Source organism: Taeniopygia guttata, chromosome 9 (genome assembly GCF_048771995.1).
Source record: "Taeniopygia guttata chromosome 9, bTaeGut7.mat, whole genome shotgun sequence".
In the NCBI taxonomy this organism is placed as follows: Eukaryota; Metazoa; Chordata; class Aves; order Passeriformes; family Estrildidae; genus Taeniopygia; species Taeniopygia guttata.
In genome coordinates, this window is record NC_133034.1 from 18,261,820 (window position 1) to 18,282,231 (window position 20,412).

General features: G+C 37.7%; 1 protein-coding gene across 1 annotated transcript; it reads left to right on the forward strand.

Moving 5' to 3' along the window:
• Nucleotides 1–347: 347 nt before the first annotated feature.
• MCCC1 (methylcrotonyl-CoA carboxylase subunit 1) lies at nt 348–20,093 on the forward strand. The gene is made up of 19 exons (XM_030280658.4): nt 348–490; nt 1,600–1,646; nt 2,634–2,773; nt 3,182–3,277; nt 3,430–3,551; nt 4,473–4,620; nt 5,411–5,532; nt 6,660–6,771; nt 7,089–7,170; nt 7,939–8,066; nt 8,986–9,169; nt 9,695–9,804; nt 11,013–11,229; nt 11,937–12,023; nt 12,595–12,644; nt 14,764–14,901; nt 15,877–15,984; nt 16,968–17,039; nt 18,525–20,093. The coding sequence occupies exons 1-19, from the start codon at nt 435–437 to the stop codon at nt 18,642–18,644; spliced, it is 2,139 nt and encodes a 712-aa protein (XP_030136518.4). The 5' UTR covers nt 348–434; the 3' UTR covers nt 18,645–20,093.
• The last annotated feature ends 319 nt before the right edge of the window (nt 20,094–20,412 follow it).

The following is a 20,412-nucleotide window of genomic DNA, read 5'->3' on the forward strand; positions in this document are numbered from 1 at the left end:
CTGAGGGAGCGGAATGGATGCTGACGATGTCCCGCTCTGTGACCGCCCTGCGCTGCACGAGGCGGTTTTGATGCCGGCTCCGCTCCAGGGATGTTGTGTTACCCGAGGATGTCCACGCCTTTCCCAACAACCCTCACTTTTGCGTGTCGCTCTCCTATTACAACCCCGGATATCATTCCTAAAGGAGCTCGCTCAGCTGAATCCGTGCACCCATAGGGCCGACAACCCTTCCGCAACACGCACCGTTTCACCTTTAAATGAAATTTATTCCCTCTGCCCTCTCAGCGCCGTTCCTCGGTGCCACCCAGCCCCGCCTCCGCCAGCCATTTCCCCCTTACCCCGCTCTGCCGAGCGGCCTGGCCGTGCCCGCTCCCCTCCCCGTGACGCGCTGCCTCCCGTGAGGGCTTTCCCCGCTCCCGCCCGCGCTGCCCAACATGGCGCTGGCGGCGGCCGAGCGGGGCCGCGGCAGCCTCGGGGCGCTGCGCCGGCTGTGAGTGCGGGCCGGGGGAGCCCGAGCGGCCCCGGGGAGCCCGAGCGGCCCCGGGGAGCCCGAGCGGCCCCGGGGAGCCCGAGCGGCCCCGGGGAGCCCGAGCGGCGCCGAGCGCGGGCAGGGGCGGCCGGGCCGGGGGCAGCCGTGGGGGCGGGCCGGGCGCGGCCTGAGGAGCCGTGCTGGGGGAGCTGCCCACAGCGAGCACGGAGCAGCAGGGGAGGGGGCTCCGCGGGGACACGCGGGAAGGCTGGGCTGCTCTGAGGGAAGGAAGAGCACAGAAACCCCCCAGGGCCTCAGGGAATCGTTGTGGCAGCTGCCGCGGGTGCCACGGAGCTGCCCCGGCCCCGGGGCCGGTCCGCAGCCTGTGCGCTGGGAGGGTGACCAGGGCAGCTGCGTTCAATGTTCGGGACATGCACCAGTTCCTCCTCCCATTGCTACAGCCGAGCTCTGGTTCTGTGGTGTGGAGGACGTCCCGTGTCTTTTTGTCCGATAACGCTTAAAGAATGCTGGAGCTGATCCAAAATTCCGACTTTGTTTTACATGCTAATTAAAACAGTTCCAGGAGTTTGCTTTCATAGCTCTATCCAGTGACTTCACTGCCGTTATCTCATTTAGTTAGCATTAATCATCTGACGTTTAACTTTCCATTTCTAAAATTCTCCATAGCTCGCCCTTGCTCTTCCACATTCTTTTCTCTTGCACCTTTGCTCTACAAAAGCAGCTCGTGTTGCCTTTTAAAGCTTTTTTATTTTACGGTTGCTCACGTCTTGCTTCCCAAATATTCATGAGTTGGCCTCTCTGTAATAAATAAATGCGAGTTTTTGGCTGTTTTGTGCACCAAAAAGAGGGTTTTTGCTTGTTTATTATAAGAACACTCCTTGATTATTTCTGTTTGAATGCTACTGAAAAAGCATGGGGATAATTTTTATTGTGTCCAAGTGAAAGTACTTAGGGAGAGCAACTTCCCTTGTTACACCTGAATATGTTCTGTGGCAATAGATGTATCAGAAGTTTCAGTGCTCTCCTCCTCTCACCTGAAAATAACATTAGCTCAGTTGCCAATTCCTCATATGCACTTGTAACACTTCTGTCCCTTTATAATTGCACAGGCAATGGAACCAAGTACGAATATTTGTGAAATGGGCCTCAACAATAGGTATGAAATTTCACTTCTTTAGCTACTAGCTTAAATTGTTATGCACAGTGGATAGTTTTAGAGTATTAGTTGCTGAAAGACTGCAGGGTTTTTTAATAAATATTCAGTATCTTCACAGTTTCTGAAAACAGGAACCTGTAGCTAACATAACAGAAATAATATTTAATGTTTTAACAACATTTTATATAATTTTATCTATAATATTTAAGTATTTGGAAATTAATGAAAACTTTTAAATTTTTGTGATGTTTTCCTCTGAGTCCTTTTCTGATACAAATGTTGCAAAATCTGTGAGAATTGTTTTATAGGCATAATTGTATTTAAACAATATATGAAGGAGAGTAAAGGGGTTTAGCAAGATTATTTAAACTCACTCTGTGGTCATATTATCTAAAAAGTTATGTTTGAGAATTCAGAGATCTAGTTTCATTTTATTGTTTAGTTTTAAGCTATTTAGTTCTCACTGAGAAGTCTCTGTCAGTGCTGGCCTTATACTTCTATCAACTTGTGCCTGCTTTGTAGAAGTTTGTAAGTCACTGATTAAAAATACCAAAACAATAGAAGTTGATATCTTGCTATTTCTTTGTCTCTGTGTATCAAGGGGGAACAGTGCTCTTCATACGTGAATTGCTTCTGTTGTGAGGGACACGGCACAGCTTTGGTTTCCTAGTTAGTCCAGAAGATACACAGCACAGCTATGAGCATCAGCTGTTATGTAGAAGTGGGCTTTTTTAGGGTTAGGATATATTTCTTGAATTCTAAAAAAGAGAAAAAAATGGCTTAAGCATACTTCTGCATAAGGATTCTGAGTTAAAAATTCAAAGAGCAGCTTGGAAATGCTTTTGTGTGAAGCATGCTTTTTTTCATTATTGCAGAAATGCATAAACTTTATAAATAATGTAAAAGAAACTAGAAATTTAAAGTTGCTTTGTTTGCAGGGGTGTTTTTGTGGCTTGGTTGCTTACTGTGCTTCTTCCCTTCAAACAGGAGGTCACAGCATAGGGAAGATCCTTATTGCAAACCGAGGAGAAATCGCCTGCAGGGTGATGCGAACAGCCAAGAAAATGGGGGTGAAGTCTGTGGCAGTTTATAGTGAAGCAGACAGGAATTCCTTACATGTTGCAATGGTGAAGTATATTAATTAAATTTGGCTGATATTCATTTGTAACAGTATTTTTCATTGATAAGTTCCATGGGAAAGCAGATTTGGGTGCAGATGCAAAGTTGATTTTCGCTTCTGTAGACCTGCCAAGTTTTCCTTGAATGGATGAAAAGTTTGCCTGGTCTCTGTCTCAACACCTGACAGCTTTACAGGAGGTGCATTCAAGTTTGGTCCTCTGACTCTGGACAGCCAGGGGTTAGAGAATGGACTGTGATTTTGAAGAAAAAGTCAGAATTTGTTTCGCCTAGTTTAGCCTCTCCATGAGGACAGGCAGTGATTTAAACTGCAGTCTGATAAGTGATATAATTAACTCAGAAATCCATTTAAATTTGCTAGTAAACAGTCTCTGTTGTATATGTTTTTTGTAAAACAGGCAGATGAAGCATATTGCATTGGTCCACCACCCTCACAGCAGAGTTACTTGGCCATGGAGAAAATACTGCAGGTGGCCAAGGTCTCAGCAGCACAGGTAAGGGGATCAGGGCCTTACATTTTCTGTTACTTCTGTCTTTAGTTCTTTACTTTTGCTCATCTTGCTTTTCCTTAACGATCTATGAAATTTCTGAGTTTTCTAAGCTAAAGTGATACAAAAAACAAGCTGGTAACTTTTTTCTGTTTTAGGCTGTTCATCCGGGTTATGGTTTCCTCTCGGAAAACACAGAGTTTGCAGACCTGTGTAAGCAGCAGGGAATCATCTTCATAGGTCCTCCTTCATCTGCTATCAGAGATATGGGTATTAAAAGGTATCTATTTCTGATTTGTTACTTGGTTATGCAGTTTATAGCTTGGCAAAGCTGACCAGTTGCTCTGTAAACGTTTTATTCTGTCAATTTGCATTGTATTTTTACAGTTTTCCTCAAAGGAATAAACTCCAGGTTTATAGATTTGTTTAGAAATATAAACAGTCAAGGTTGTTCAGTTATTGGGATTTTAGTAATTAAATAAGTAATGATTCTACTTTTCCAGAATTGAAGCATTTCAGTGTAATGTAGGTAAAGGTTCAGCAATCAGTTTGGATACGTCAAAAAAGCAGTGGAAAAGAAGCACCAAATCATCAGGGTTATTGTGGCTCATGTAAAATTCTAAGTTTAGTTCATCATGGAGGATCTTATTAGTTAATTAGATCAAAGAAAGACATTTAAGGTATGAAGTATAAATTAGGAATATGGAAATGAAGTTATTACTGACAGAGAAACCATATAATAGTAGTTAGAGAGAATTAACTTTATCACCTCATAATGTGAGAGTAAATTGCCTCTGTAATTTAACGAGCTTTGCATGCATTTTGGAAATTAGAGTTGTTATGCTTGAGTGTTTTATGTGTGGTGTGAATGTAGCCTGTGTAATGAAAAGTTTTGCCTTTGTACAACTTTAAATATTGTATGATGCAGTTTTAATTTGAAAATGTTAGATTTTGGCATCTATAATGTGGAAAAAACAGTCAAACTAAAGTGTAATCCTGAAAGGAGAAACAAAAATGTTTGAAGCATGTGCTGAATTACAGTCCAATGCTGTGTACCCCACCTATGCAAGTAGTCCTGTTGAGGTCTATTGTGGAACTGTTTTCATGAATAGAATTAACATTGGGAACATTAGACAGGTTGGAGCTTAAAGTAAGAAAAAAATATTTTTATCGTTCTAAATATAAAACTGTTCTGTCAAAGCACTTCCAAAGCGATAATGTCTGCTGCTGGCGTTCCTGTTGTTGAAGGTTATCATGGAGAAGATCAGTCTGATGAGTGTCTAAAGGAACATGCCAGGAGAATTGGATACCCAGTAATGATTAAAGCTGTCCGTGGGGGTGGAGGGAAGGTAAGGAACTCATCTGTTCATCATGTGCTGTAAACTTACCACGGCTCAGGATCTGTAAAAACTCAATTTTCTAAAAGAAAACAAAAACTGGAAAAGTATTTTGTGTTAAAATTTATTAATAGCCAATCTAGCACTATGAAATCTCATTTCTCTTTGATATGCAGAAGATAAGTAGCTGGAATAAACTGGAAGAGTTTTGTTAATCTCAGTAAATCTCCAGTAATTCACATAAGCAGAAAAGTTGTGCTATGGATTTTTGCAAAATGAGATAACTTTAAATTGTTGCTCTTTGATAGCTTCTGTGACTTCTTTTGCTAAGAGTTTTAACTGTTGCATGAGCAATAATTAGAAATACTATTTTGTGTCTAGATACTTCTTAATGAGTGGTGAACTCCCGGTCTAAATCAGATTTTGTTCTGAAATAAATGTCAGTAAAAATACATGTAGAAAATTTTCGTTATTTCCAAAATAGCTAGATTTATTTTGTAAAAAATAAGTTTTTCTCTGCCAACCTTGGAAAATTTCTTTAATATTTGAGGATAAAATTGAATTTTGTGCTCACTCTTATCAATGGAATGATAATACCTATTTTTTAGAAATCTTATGGCAATTTTCAGTGGGACTTCATAGAATTTTCTTACTGGAAGCTGTTACATAATTCTGGTAAAGTTTATGAAAGAAAGGAAAACTGATAGTTTTAAGGTAATTTCTCATTCTGTGTGTGCAACAAGGTTTTTCATTGTGTGCTGTATTTTTAGATATTTAGATAAGCTTTTTTCCTGTATTTTAGGGCATGAGGATTGCTTATTCAGAAAAGGAGTTTCTGGACCAACTAGAATCAGCGAGGAGAGAAGCAAAGAAGTCTTTCAATGATGATGCAATGCTGATTGAGAAATTTGTAGATAATCCAAGGTAAGAGATAGATGTTTCAATATAAACACTGTAGTATTTATTCTACTTAAATAAACTTAAATAGCTTAGTTTAGTTAAACAAACATAACTAGCTTAGTTGTAGGATTAAAATTGGTTTCGTATCTTTGATTTGCATTGTGACAGTTGTTAATTTGGTCAAAATTGTTTATAATTTATTGAATTTTCTGTAGTGGCTTTGTTTTGAATGACAGGAATTAAAATGCTACTGCCTGGGAGACGTGACAGTGAGATTTCTAAAATTGATTTACATCTCGGAAAAAAAAATCACTCTATGATATTTAAACTAAAGACCTTAGTCAAGCTGTGGTGGTTTCTGCTGCCCTCAGGTGTCCTAAACCAGTTATTTAATCTTCCTCTACTTTGATATTTCAAACAGAAGTGAAAGTCTTTAGCTCATGTTTGGCCTGTGAAACTGAACCAATTTATTTTTTGTACAGAACATCTCACAGAGGTCTGTTTGACACTCTTGTACTTTACATCTGTTCTTCCTTGAAGCATCACTATAGGGAAAGCATTTATTCCAAAGAAATTGAGGGTCTACTTATGCTGTCAGGTGGACATGAGAAAAAACTCATTGCTGGGGAATTTCTTGTGCCAGGATCAGGGGATTGTCAGAATGGTGGTATGTTTTTATTAGTTTCATGCATAGAATAAACTTCTGCCACCTAACAGTTATCCTCTGAAATGATGTTTGGAAGTGAACGATGTTATTCCTGAGCCAGGACTGCTATTGTCTCTTGTGAATTGCTACACAGTAAATTATGAGGGAAATATTAATTATCAAATTAATAGTGAAGTGGTTTTCCTTTTATTATAATAATTAAGAAAGAGTTATTCAGCCTTCAGATACGGGTCTTGCTTGTCCTACAATCTATGAGATTTCACTGCAGTGGAATCTGCAGTTAGTATTAGGAATCCTCTTTCATTTAGAAGATTGAGTAAGTCTAAAACAGTAAAATCTTGCATAATAGCAGCTTCACTTATACATTTTTGGCATTTGTTTAAGAGCAGACACTTAAACTTGTGAGAAATCCTACTGATATGTAGAAGTTTGAAGTCTGTTTGGAGCATTAAAATACATTAAAGCATTTATTTTTATGGAACAGGCATGTTGAAGTCCAGGTATTTGGTGACCAGCATGGCAATGCAGTGTATTTGTTTGAAAGAGACTGCAGTGTACAAAGGAGGCATCAGAAAATCATTGAAGAGGCACCAGGGGTGAGCAGAAAATTGTTAATATTTCTTATGAACTGTCATGTTTTTATAGTAATTGCTATCCCCTATTGAGAGTATGTAGTGGGTAATAACTTATTTGTAATTCTCAGGCCTGTTTTAGTTTTGCTGCAGAAGATGTTCTAATTGGAAAAAAAAAAAACCTTCATTCTTTAGGAAAATGATTCTCAAAGAAAAATTACATAGATTTCAAGTATAACACAGATCAGGGTTTCACTACAGTTGTTAAATACTGTTAAATATTCATGCATACCAGGTTTAATATCAGCAATAGTTTGTAATATTATTATTGTTATTTACAGCCAGGAATTAGTCCAGAGGTTCGAAGGAGACTTGGAGAAGCTGCTGTCAGAGCAGCTAAAGCAGTGAATTACGTGGGAGCAGGTAAGTCTGGGGAGGTGCAGCTTTTTACTTAATGAGACTTTAAGTCTCAAGCAAATGGCATCTGGTTGTTTTTGGGTATGACACACATCCCTCAAATTTTTGAGGTTTAAGCAAGTAATCATGTAGTTAATTCTGATGTAATTACAGATTTAAATTAGGATACCTGAGCTCAAGACTATTGGCAGCTGAAGGATAGAAAGAAAAAAATTTCAGGGCAGATAATTTGATCAACTCAGCTGTTGGAAAGTGAACATTATGAATTAGTAAGTTTGAGCTGAGCAAGAGGAAAATAATTTTAGCATACAAAGGGTAATGCTTTATATGCAAACAGTAGTCTTTAAAAGAAAATCACAACTCACTTTAAAGTCCACACCATTTCCCAGATGGAAAATAACCTCCTGAAATTATTTGTAATTTTATTTTCTCACTGCTTTCTTTGGATATTTATTTTTAAAAAATTACATGCCCTATGAATATTCAGAATACTTTCAAAGAGTCTTGATGCACTTTTTAAAGTGCTAATGAAATGCAGCTCTTACTGTAGAGAGTGGCTACTAAAGGTTATGTAAATACACAAGGAAACAACCCTTCTGTCTTCAGATCTCAATTTTGTGACCCTTTTAGATTATTTGTTTAGCATTTAATGAAACTCAGTATGTCTGATTTAGAAATTATAGTCTTGGCATAGTTAAGTGTCTTGAATGTCTTTTCCATAAATGGACACCTAAGATGCTGTTAGGTGAAGTGTCCTTTTGTTAAATACTTCAGGGACAGTCGAATTTATTATGGACTCCCAACATAATTTTTACTTCATGGAGATGAATACCAGGCTGCAAGTAGAGCACCCAGTTACAGAGATGATCACTGGAACAGACTTGGTGGAATGGCAGCTCAGGGTGAGTGTTAATTGATTTTTACATTTAGAGCTCCTCCTGAGTGCTGAGTGACACTGCCTGTGAGAGGCCAGATGGGTTTCCAGATCTTCATCTCCTGCTCAGCTGTCAGGGTAGAGTTTCCTTTGCTCCACAGGAGCATCTCACATTGCTCTATTGGATGAAGAGCATTGTGTAGATGCTCTGAATTTCAACCAGGCCTCTCCCAGGTGTGTAGAGAGAAAACATTTTTAAAGTGCATTTGGAGGCATTACAGACAATGTGGGAAGTGGGAGGGAGTGGGGTCCTGATCTTTCCCTTGCTATGCTTAAAAGTTTCTAAAACTCTAATTGAAATCTGTGGCCCAAAAATCGTTCTTGCATGAGGCTGTAGGAGGAAAAAAATCTTCACACAAACCTATGTCTGAGTGTTATAGCAGTACAGCCACATTCTAAAATAGATGTACAGTGGGGTGGACCGGAGCAGTGGATTTCCTCACACACCCAATTTGCAGAGGTGATTCACATGTTTGAATGATCACAGGAAGTTTTGGGTATTAGGTGAACTTGAAAAAACTCCAATTCTGTTTGCATAAATCCAAAAGTGAGGACAGCAGCTTAAGTAGTGTGAGATTAAGGGTGGGGAAGTATTTGGTGTAATCAGAAAGAAAATTAAAATGGCAGTGCTGATGCAAAAAGAAGGAACATTTGTCTTCCTTATCTGAACATGGAAATTGATAATTTAATCCTGAGAGCAGGGATCAAACAACACTGGAAGAAAGAGAGAAGGTGGACAGGTTCAGTGGCCTTGGCACAGTTTTTCTCCTTGTGCTTTTTAAAATGTGCTTCCTGGTTGTTCATGCTCAGAAGAATATAGTTAATATTTCATATATCAGCATTCCAGAATATTGATCCTGCATTAAAAAAAAACCTATTGTTTTCAGGTTGCAGCAGGAGAGAAGATTCCTCTAATGCAGGAAGAGATCCTGCTCCAGGGCCATGCATTTGAAGCTAGAATATATGCTGAAGACCCTAATAATAACTTTATGCCAGGAGCTGGGCCGCTGTTGCACTTATCCACCCCCCCAGCAGATCGTTTCACCAGGATAGAGACTGGAGTCAGGCAAGGTAAAACTGAAGGCAGTGATGGAAGAGGAAAAAACTAACATCAAGAACTTGTCTTTGTAAGCATTTCCCTCTTAGGCCTAAGTAAGTTTGTCTAAAAGAGTGTGATTATAAAGATAAATCCCTACAGAATTAATCTTCCTTATGATTTTCCATGTACTTTTGGTCAATCACTGAATATTTTACTTACCTCTTCTTTACCTGTACCCAAATTAATGTTCACTGGATCATGGTGGTGATATTCTCCTCACTGTTTAGCAATCTTGCATTCTGATTGCAATAAAGAAGATTGAATTTGAGTAATGTTACCTCTACAAAAATTTATAAAAAGTCTGTGCTGAAATTGTCCTTAAAATTGAAATGCCAGATCACATAATTATGTCCTTAAACAGCTTTAATCTTGAGAGAAATGTGGCCATGAATTGTGCCTGAGCTGGATGCCATGTGGTGTCCAGTACTTTGCATTACCAACTTTCATAAATTCTTGGTTGCATGTTACAGCATTTTTGTTTGATTGCCACGTTTCAGGTGATGAGGTTTCTGTGCATTATGACCCCATGATTGCAAAGCTGGTTGTTTGGGCTGAGGACCGACAGGCAGCTCTCAGAAAGCTGCGCTACAGTTTGCACCAGTACAATGTAAGTGGGAGGAACCAGTGTGGTAGCACAGCTTGAGCCATCAAAGTATGCAGAAGATACTGCAGTAAAACAAAAGTGGATTCCAAAAGGGAGCCTGCCTTGCTACTGCCATTTCAAATAATTCATTAGTTGTTTGCAGAAGTTGTATTTTTTCCTGATTTGCATACTGATTTTATTGATGGAGTGAGTAAAAATAAGTGTGAAGCCCAGTTTTACACATAGGTTTTCAAGTTTGTGGTATCTTCAGTTTGAATATGCACCTTAGATTTTCTAGAAGGGTAAGACTAACATTTTCAATTGTTGTGTGAGCTTTCTCAGACTTAAAGGCTTTTCGTAAGTGGAATTTGTGTAGACAATGTTTGCTTGTAATTTTTAATTTATAAAAAGAACTAAGTTTTTAGACTATACATGTGGTAAAGAAATACACTGTCAGTTCTTTTTAAGAAACATTCCGTTTTTCCCCTATGAAAACTACAGGTATTATAACTGTTTTCAAAAGTGGAATTCAGAAGGTTTGGCTTGAGGTGAAACTGAATATGACTTGTGCAGAACTAATTTAACATAAACGTCACGTTCATTGACTGAGGTAGTATATGTGTTTGGCCTCTTATTGTTTTAGCTAAAAAAGAAATTTACTGCAAGAAAAAGAGAGAAAAGAATTCTCTTGCTTTTTCCAGAATATTCATAGCAGTTCTGTCAGTAAATGTTGACAGCATAACATAGTTACCAGTTTCACTGAATCTCTAATATAATTGTGTTATTTCATTGGGTATTTTGCACTACAGGAAATCGATACTATCTGGCAAACTTATACCTACTTTTTACTATTAAAAGATCAAATATGGAATACTGAAACTATTGTAACTAATTTTTAATAAGAAGCACTTGTCAAGCTAGGAAAGTTCTTTTAAATACTCAGAGAACAGTTTTCCAAAAGTAGGGTTTTCTGAAATTACCTCCTATGACTGTTTCTGGGAAGCTTTGCGCAACTTGACAGTGGACAAAGGCAACATTTAGAAAACAGAGTGCTTTTAAGAAAGCAGTTTTTGAGTTTGTTTTTTTTTTTTTTTTTTGGACTTTTCACAGTCAGTGGTTTAATTGATAATAAAACAGACCAGTTGAATGAATTACGTTTTGTTGACAAAATTTGTGAGCAGAAAGCTGTGTATTCATAACTCAGTTTGGAATATGCTTCTGTTTCTTTACAGATTGTAGGATTAAGCACTAATATTGATTTCTTACTGAGCCTGTCAGGACACCCACAGTTTGAGGCTGGAAATGTGCATACTAATTTCATTCCTCAACACCATGATGAACTATTTCCAGCCAAAAAGGCAACTCCACATGAAGTTATGTGTCAGGCAGCTCTAGGGCTCATCCTGAAAGAGAAGATGCTAACAGATGCTTTCAGAGATCGGTCAGATGGTAAGGATCATTGTTCTGGATTGTTTTATTTTATGAGTTCATGTGCAGTTACTTAATTTGGATGTTCTTTCTTTGCCCTACTTTGTGCCTATTCAGGGTTCGATTTTCTGGCATCTCCCAGATATTTACACACAGGGCAAACTATATCTTTTGTTAAGGGTCAGATATGGAATGTGTCACCACTGTCATGTCCAGAGCACTTCCCAAAGCCCTTCAGACAGGCGCTGTCTGAAAGATCTTGGGATTCATGGTCAGTGGCACTGTGAGCTCTTTGCTCTCGATAACCACAAGCAGTGGCCTTCTGCCTCTGTTATTCCTACAGCTGGCCAAGGTCTTCAGACAAAATTACCTCTGCTCTGAATGGGAGAGGCAGTGGGGTTTAATGGAACCTTCACCTAGAGGTTCATCAGGACCTGCTGTGGTGTAGTTGAATTCTGATGTTTAAGGATGTGTTAATGGAAAACAGTCAGTGCCCTTCTTAGTGTCATGTTTTCTGTAGGTCACAGCAACAATTTATTCAGTGTTGGGGATCAAGGAATTGTCACTCTCTGTGACTACAGTAGTTCCCCAGTCTTTTCTGTGCAATATAAATACATAAATATGAAGGCAGTTTACAGTAGGACAGTTATTTTAAGGCCTAAGTTCTAAGTGTTGTGTTTTGCTGAAGTACAATGAAAAATAACATATCTGTGTATCTTGTGTTTTAGATAAATTCTCACCATTTGCATCCAGCAGTGGTAGAAGAATAAATATATGTTACACTAGAGAACTGTCTCTGCTGGATGGGGAAAACAGTAAGTTAATAAAAAAGTGTGTGGAGGGAAGGGAGGTACTTGATGGATGAAGTTATTTATACTGATGGTTGAAAATTCAGGCTAAGAAACTGCATAGAAGCAGTATGAGTTTTATGCAGTGTAAGATGGGAATTCACAGAATTGCATGTTTAATCCACACTGTTGGATCCTGAGGACATGTAAACCAAATTGAAATGGCTGCTGATTAATGTTCATAATTTAAATGAATGAGATTGGGATTTTAAAAAGAGCAGAGTGCCATTTACTTTTTTTAAACTTCTTTTTGGTGTGAAAGGAGTATTTTTTCCCCTCACAAACTCTTCTGCCCAGATAATATAGATTTTAGATAGACAGTTTCAGGTGTTTGTCTTTTGAAAGAAAAATTGTCTGGAATTCAATAGGAATGCTGCAGTGTGTAGTAAGCTAATCTGAAAATACTTGTTCTTATCTTAGTGTTGGTAGGCCTCATTTTTATCAAGAAAGCCTTGATACAGTTTATAGATACAGTTATCATTCTCTAGATACTCCAATTAAATCTACTCACACATGCATATTTTGTTTTATTGAACAGTTGTGGATGTAGCTGTAAGTTACAATCAAGATGGGTCATACAAAATGCAGGTACAAGTACAATTTTTTCAGATACCTCATTAGATAAAATAATCCATTTCTTGTAGATTTCTGTTAGTGTTAATTGTTACTAAAGTTGCTTGGTGATTACAGGTGCAGGATTCTGGTTTTAGCTTGCTTGTATCCATTGTTATATACTGTTACTTTTTCCTGAAATTATCTGTAGTAGGTGCTGGATTGGCATGGAAGAGCTATTAAAATATTTCTGACAAGGCTAAGAAAAGTGTTTGTATTTTCAGTATTTAAAGGTCTTATTATTTATTTTCCTTATTAAATTTGTCTGTTTAAAATATGGGAAGTTAGATTTAAATCTGCATTTAAAAAGACTTTTTTTTCACAGGACTCCTGCTCTATTCTATGCATGAGAATGGATCTCCTGTGGGATAAATAAAAGCTTTCTAGAGCATTATCTGCAAGATAACATTTTATTTTGAAGATGGAAATTGGAGAGTGATTACCAAATGAGCTGAGGAATCTTCTGGTTAGATAATTGAATGATGCTCCCAAGAATTGGCTTCTTTGTCAATGCTATAGAGCTCCTTTAGTAAACAGCTCAGGATGCCTTAGTTGTAGATAATTTTGTGTGTGCAGATTTGAGAGTCTCCAGTTGTTGCCTTAATGGGGTTGTGTTTGGCTGGGTGTTCAATATTCCTTCTGGCATCTCCTGTAGTTTGAATGTCTTATTCTCTCAGATTTGGCACCCAGAATAGATGAATACTCAAGAATGCAGTCTCTAGTTTTAATAGTCAGAATAGGGTAATTAAGAGAATAAGTATTTATTAACTGCTTAGACTGTATAGAGATGGGTGTACTAGAAAAATAGGGATAAAATTATTGTGCTTTCAAGGGTATGTCATGATAACTCAAACCTTTACTTCTACTGATATGAAGATTGAGATAACCCACATCCCTCCTGTAATACCTGGGTAATTTTGAGTGGATTGATTATCTGTGTAATGTCTGACAGCTTTTACACCTGAGCCTTACCTCAGAAGTCACATCGGCAATGATAAGAGGCTAGAAGGGATGTAGGGACCAGCTGTGGAGGGAAGTGTAACTGGGGAGAATGTAGACTCCTAGGATAGAAGGAAGAATGGGCATTGACATGGAAATAGAGAGCAGCTGGAGATAAGAGATGTGAAGACATAACTAGGGGCTAATTATGAGGAGGACAGTGCCACTGAAGTGTTACAGAACCTGTCCTGAGGCAAAGCCACCAGAGCAGGTGGCTGGGCCTAGAACTGGCAGGCACTCAGTGCTCAAGCAAACAGTTCTCTGCTCAGGGATCAGTGAGAGATCAACAGCATCCCTTCAGTGCATGTTTTCTGTGGAAGAGTAATTTGCAACTATGTAAATGAAGACTTGACTTTTATTTCTACTTGTACCATCCTGAAAGACCAGCAAGTCTCTAATTCTGTGCTCAGTGATGTCAGACATGGAAGTAAACATATAAGTAAAATGTAATGTATTTACCTTTGTGTTCTTACAGTCTTTGTGGTGCAGTTGTAGTACAGGTGCAGCTTCCACTAAAGGAAAGGGTGGGATGGGATGAATGGTACTCATAAATAAATGACCTTTATATTTGGTCTTTCTTTTGCAGTATTAGTGTCTCATTGGCACTGTTTCCATTACTGCTCTGTTCCTTTGTAGGTTTACTCAATATGTTGTAGTTGTCCTTCAAGCTTCCAAGACAGAGGAAGTCACCTCTTTTGTAAAACATTGTGGAATATGTCAGCTGAATACTATGAATTCCTCAGTCTGAAGAAATTCAAGATGCTAGGACAAATTAAAAATATTGGATTTTAATAGCATTACTAAACTGAATGTTTTGGGGAGGTTTTTTGTTTTTCTTGAGAAATAGTATATTTGTGTTTAAGATAAAAATTGTCCTGAGTGAATATATCAGCTAATTTGCTGAGCTGTTTTTATTAAATACAGAACAGTCTTTTAACTGAGAAAGAAAGGATACATAAGGTTTAAAAACAAGTTGTTTTTGAACATCCAGGGTTTGCTATGCAGAATCACAGGTTATGAGGGTGCAAATAGAATCTTCTGATTTATTGCTCATGAAGGGTTAACCTTTGTCCTTATAAAAGCATGTAACTTTCAGATTCAAGATAAAGAGTTCCTGATTTCTGGAGAGATATTGAAAGAAGGTGATTCACTTTACTTGAGGTCTTCAGTAAATGGAACAGTGTCTAAATCCAAGTTGGTCATTTTGGACAACACCATTTATCTGTTCTTCCCGGTAACGTTCCTTTCTTTATTATCACAAATTTAAAATTTTGGAATTTTATCCATATAAATGAACAATATAAATTGCAATAGAATGTGAAAGAGAACAACAATTTCAGTTTCTTACTTTGACCTATCAAGTTTTGATACTTGTCAGATTATTGTTCTAATTAGAAATTCATTGCTTGTGGTGAGTGAGAAAAATAATTACTTTTAGAAAGTTAAAATACAATTAATGAGTGAGGTTTGGACATGATGGTTTAGGAGAAGGGAACACAAAATACTAAATTTGTCAGGTATTTAAGTTTGTCACAGGACAGTAGCAAGTACTTCAAACTGACAAATATTTGAAAGGTCTTGTATCTGGTGTTTTAATTTCAGTTACAATTTTTAAATTATATGACAAGAAATAAATCAGTAATGGTCTGAGGAAGGATAACTTCAGCTAATATTAAAATATGCAATTATGAGTTACCATGGCATTATATGTCTTCCATATATGCAAATGACATTTGAAAGAGGTACTCTAACTTGCAGTGTTAGATTGGTATTTTTTTATTTACAATTAAAACATTGCAAGGCTTTAAAGTAACTCAATGTAATCTAAATAAATAAATAATTATTTATTAGTTTCAGTAATTAACCTCTAGCTCTGAGCCCCTTAAGGCTTTCAGCAGAATGCAGCAAAAACTTCGTTGCTCCAGTGTTGAGGACAAAATTACCCATGCTGGAATGGCAAAGCTCAGTTGTCCTGTGGTATCAGGGTGGAGTCTGGGGTGAGTGATAGAGCAGAAATCACAGGGCTTCAGGGCATGGGAAGGATATGGGGGATAATGAGTCTTTGAGAGACTCTGGGAAGCAACTCTGAGAGGACTTGAGGGATTTTGATAACAGAGGTTTTTTTCCTGTTCTTTCCCTCTGTCAGCCCATCTACTAGTGCTGTTACTTCATGTTGTTACCTCACCTGTGCTGGATTTTCTTTTTGTAGGAAGGCAGTGCTCAGATTGGCCTCCCTGTGCCCAAATACTTGTCTGCAGTGAGTTCAGGGGCAGAGCAAAGTGGAGCTGTGGCACCCATGACAGGCACAGTAGAAAAGGTAATTATAACAACATGGGTGGGACCTGAATTCTCCAATACATTCAAATTTTCTCTGCCAGAAATAGTGCTTCTGTACTGTCAGGAAAGAACTGGGGCCAGAAATGTCAGTGCTGTGTGACTTCTGATTGGAAAAGCTTTGTTTACTCTGAGTTTTCAGCAGCCACCCATGGCTTTTTAAGGCTTCCATTCTTTCTCTAGAGCTCTGGAAGATCTGAACTAATGCTACTGCTTAACTAATTTTTTCTTCATCTTAATTACTTCCCAAGTCAATGCTCCCTGAAGTGTTATGGACTGTTTGATTCATTTCATTTAACAAAAGAGTGAGATGCACTGCAAAAGGAGAAATACTCAGAAATTCCTCTTTTTTTGAGCTGTGAATTGATTTAATTTTCTTTATCTCAGCAAGTCTTCTGCATTCTCTGTACAGTGACAAAGTTTCAACAGAAGGAGATTTTCTAGAGAGTTTGGTGGTTGAAAGATTCAGCCACTAATAAAAAGGCACGAAGGGTGGAGTACATTGAATGGGGATCTCTGACATCCTGAATGAACACTCCAAGTCAGAGGAATTGTTGAAAAATGAGGTGGCTCCTGCCATCTTCTTTCTGGATGTTGTTTTAAAGACTTTAGGGACTGGCTCCAGGAAGAGGTTCTGCACTTTTCTCAAAACAGAAATTATGAAGCCCAGAAAGGGTAGAGTATACATCATCTCTTCTAGTGCTTCTTCTTTGATAGGTAAATGGCTTCTGGTCATCCTGTCATCTGGTACTGACCCTCTTTCTGTAGGCTCTGCCTTCCCTTGAGGAGATCTATCTGGAACTGTTCCCTATCTAGAGAAGTCCTACACCAACAAAAATTAAGATTAATATGAGGAGGTTCTGCAAAACCTCACTCCCTCTGTGCATGGTGTTAGTCAAGATCCAGCTGATTTTATATGGTACAGGCATAAATGATTTTTTCCCCCAATTTCCTCCTGAATTGCAGGTCTTTGTGAAGGCAGGGGATAAGGTTCAGATTGGAGACCCTCTAATGGTTATGATAGCTATGAAAATGGAGGTAAGTGACATATAAAGGTTTTAATTATTGATAAAATAAAAATCTGCTCAAAATGTAATAATTTTCGGTTGCATTATTGAAGTTCAGTGTAGAGTGCAACTTGCAGATGTCAGTACCACTTCATCTGCTGTAACATCAGTGTTGTATCTGACTAGATTTCAGAGGATTAAATTTGCTGTTATTTCACTAACAAATGATGATTATATAATCCATGGTATTCTGCAGCTGTTTTAACATGCATTTGAGTGGTGGTGTCAGGCCTTCTGTCCCCCCTCTCCTTTGATTTTTCTAGCACAAAACTGTCTTGCTGTGTCTCTTGGCTCCTGGTTGTGATCCAGGCACATGGATGTCTGCAGTTACTTCAAGCAGAGATTTAATGATAATAATACAATTTGCATAAAGCTTTATGAGGAGTGCAGTAAAGATTCTGTGTAGTTACCCCTACAGCATTCAGAGGATGGGCATTTTGGCCATTTTACCTTGTCACAGTGCTTGACTGTGGCTCTGATTGCTTGAATTACAGTTTCTGTAGCCTAAACTGGTTTAGTTTGACTATTAGTTTAAAATAAACCTCAGTTTGTGGCAGCAGAACTAACACTGTTGAGAAAATCTGCCTTCCTCTTCCTTCTTTTTTTAATGACACTAAAATTATATTAAATAAAACTATGCATTAAAAAGAAACCTACACCCAAACTTCTTTGCAGTTGGATGCTAAATGTTTGTGCCTCTCCAGCTGATATCCAGACTGACATTATCTGAGTTTTTTTAAGTGCTATTGAAATATAAAATGTAAAATTAAAAAAGGAAGTTATTATTTAGAGTGTCCTTAGATGTAAGGATTTAATATCTGATCTTAAATGTTTTGATGTTAGACTAATCTTATGTAGAAAACTATCAAGAGGCAAAGCTACAATATCAAACTAACCTGGTACAATGACAAGCAGACACTTGGGGGTTGGTGTGTAAGCATGCTGTTCTTTTGCTGTCATTAGTAGCTGTATTTGTGTTTCATCTGCATTTTGCCAAATATCTGCTCACTAAAGACCCCTCCTGGCCAGAAAAAAGAAATATCTTTAGTAAATCAGAAAATTTATCTAAGGGAACAAATCTGCTGTCTGATTAACATTTTGGATTCATACTGTGTTATTTCTGTTTGGTATTTATTCAACAGAAAGTATTAGTGAAGTAAAATAAGTCAGCTGTTCATACTGATGATCATTCATATGATTATGATAATTCATATAAATGTATTATATAGCATTTTTCTCCTCAGTATACTTATCAAATATTCCTGAGAAAATAAAACTTGAAAATGGACTAGAAATGTTTAAAAGAAGGTTTAAAATAAAACATGTCGGAGGAAGGAATTAAGTGTGTTCAGTCCTAATTGGACCCAGCAGTAATGCTGGCATTTGCTGGAGGGAGAGGGAGCGGGGGAAACCCCTTGAGTTGTCTGCTGTTCACTCTGGCTGTGTTTCTGTGCAGCACACCATAAGGGCTCCCAAGGCAGGAGTCATTAAAAAGGTCCATTTCCAAGAAGGTGCCCAGGCCAACAGGCATGCTCCACTCGTTGAATTCATGGATGAAGAGGCAGAGTCAAAATGAAATTCAAGGAAGGTGCATTTTATTTTTTCCACTTTGCTGATTTTCTCACGGAAGAAGATTTCTTCATATTTTCAGCAAAATATGAATGTTTTGTATGAATGGGGGATTGGTTTCCCCTGCATTTCCTATATAGTTTGACTGTAAATTATGCTGACTTCACTGAAATTTGGGTATCATTATACTGTAATTGTATATATAACTTGTGGACCTATGTGATTGTTGTCCAGTGGTTTGCATGAGGAAAGGACTGGAAGAAGATGTGAAACTCTGAAAGGTTCAGAGAGGTTAATAAGCACTATTATGTACAGACAGGTTGGGTTTTTCTTATTCACAGCTGCCTTTTTTCCCTTAAATATGTGAGGATTGATTTGAAGGAAATCTAAAAGACGGTTTTTCTATTTTCTGGCAAAATTCCTGTTTGTATCTTATGTTTTTGCCTTAAGAGGGAATTTAGGAATATTCCTAGCCCAGAATCCCTCTCAATCATTTCTGGTGCATCTGTTTTTCCTGTTTACCTCGATGAGTTGTGAAAATTTACATTTCAAAAATTATTCTTTAATATACCTCAAAATATGTGATGCAAAGCATTTCTCAAATACATTTGCTACACTAATCAAAGTTAAAATGTAACTGCTTTCCAAAAATACCATTTGAACTTTAAACATGAAGCAGTAACATAGAAATATAAGCTTATTTAATACATAGTGTGCCAAAACACAATACTGACTTCAAAATCTTAATTACTGTTACCATATTGTTCATGTTCTCATGTATTTCTTCTTGTCTGGAATGAAGTACACCACAGTCTTTATAACAACATGAAATGTTACTTATAATAGATTTTTTTTGTATCTGCAGGGTTTCAGAATGGAAAATTGGTAGGTTTTTGGATATGCAAAGAAAAAGTATTCTCAGACTAAGCATACTGATAATTTGCCATAAAATTAACTTATTTAACCAGCACCTTAGAGAAACAAGGCAAAGAAAAAAAATGTTTTAATTGTTGAAAACTTTGAAAGTCTTTTCATTTTTCAGTTAATGTGAAGTTCTGTTACCATGTGAAGTTTTGATATGCTAATTTAATTAAATAATTTGTTTTCTACTGCAGAAAGGAACAATCAGATGCTGCAGTGATCCCAAGCCTGTAGTTAAATCTGTGCAAATAGACCCTTACCTGAAATCTCATTTCTGAATCAATATACAGTATCATGGGGAACTCTCTGGTCTGCTTTTATAATTGTGCAGCCTTGTCTGCAATGCAGAAAAAAAAGTGGTGAAAAAGCAATGACTCTGATGATCGGTGTATTAAAATCATATTTTAATACTTTACAATTTTCCTTCTAATCGTATGGTCACCTAGCGAATAATTAAATTCCAGTGATCATCTTGTAGAATATTGCTGCTATTATTTTTATTTACTGCCAAATAAAAATCAAGCGTAACATGGAATGTTTGTTTTGATTTTTCTCCATTTTGTTCTTTCCCTGGTTGCTTCTGTTCACGGATTGGATTAGAGGGTTTAAGCAGCTGTTTCTGTATCATCTGATGATGATGAGCACAATCTGCAGATGACATTTAGGAGGCAGTAATCCAGACACTCGTTATGGGTTTCACTGCAGGTAAGGTTAGGCACTTGTTTTATCCAGAATTGAATCCTCACATGAGCTCAGCCCTGAAGAGACTCAGCAGCTTGGCATTTATTTTTTTCTCTCTCTGTGACATGGCTGTTTCTAGACTGACTTTGCTGCACTGAATCTGTACTAAAACA

Coding starts and splice junctions, on each gene's coding strand:
- MCCC1 (XM_030280658.4), top strand. CDS start 435: ATGGCGCTGGCGGCGGCCGAGCGGGGCCGCGGCAGCCTCGGGGCGCTG. Junction 2,774..3,181: donor ATTCCTTACATGTTGCAATG/GTGAAGTATATT, acceptor TTTGTAAAACAG/GCAGATGAAGCATATTGCAT. Junction 14,902..15,876: donor CCATTTATCTGTTCTTCCCG/GTAACGTTCCTT, acceptor TTCTTTTTGTAG/GAAGGCAGTGCTCAGATTGG.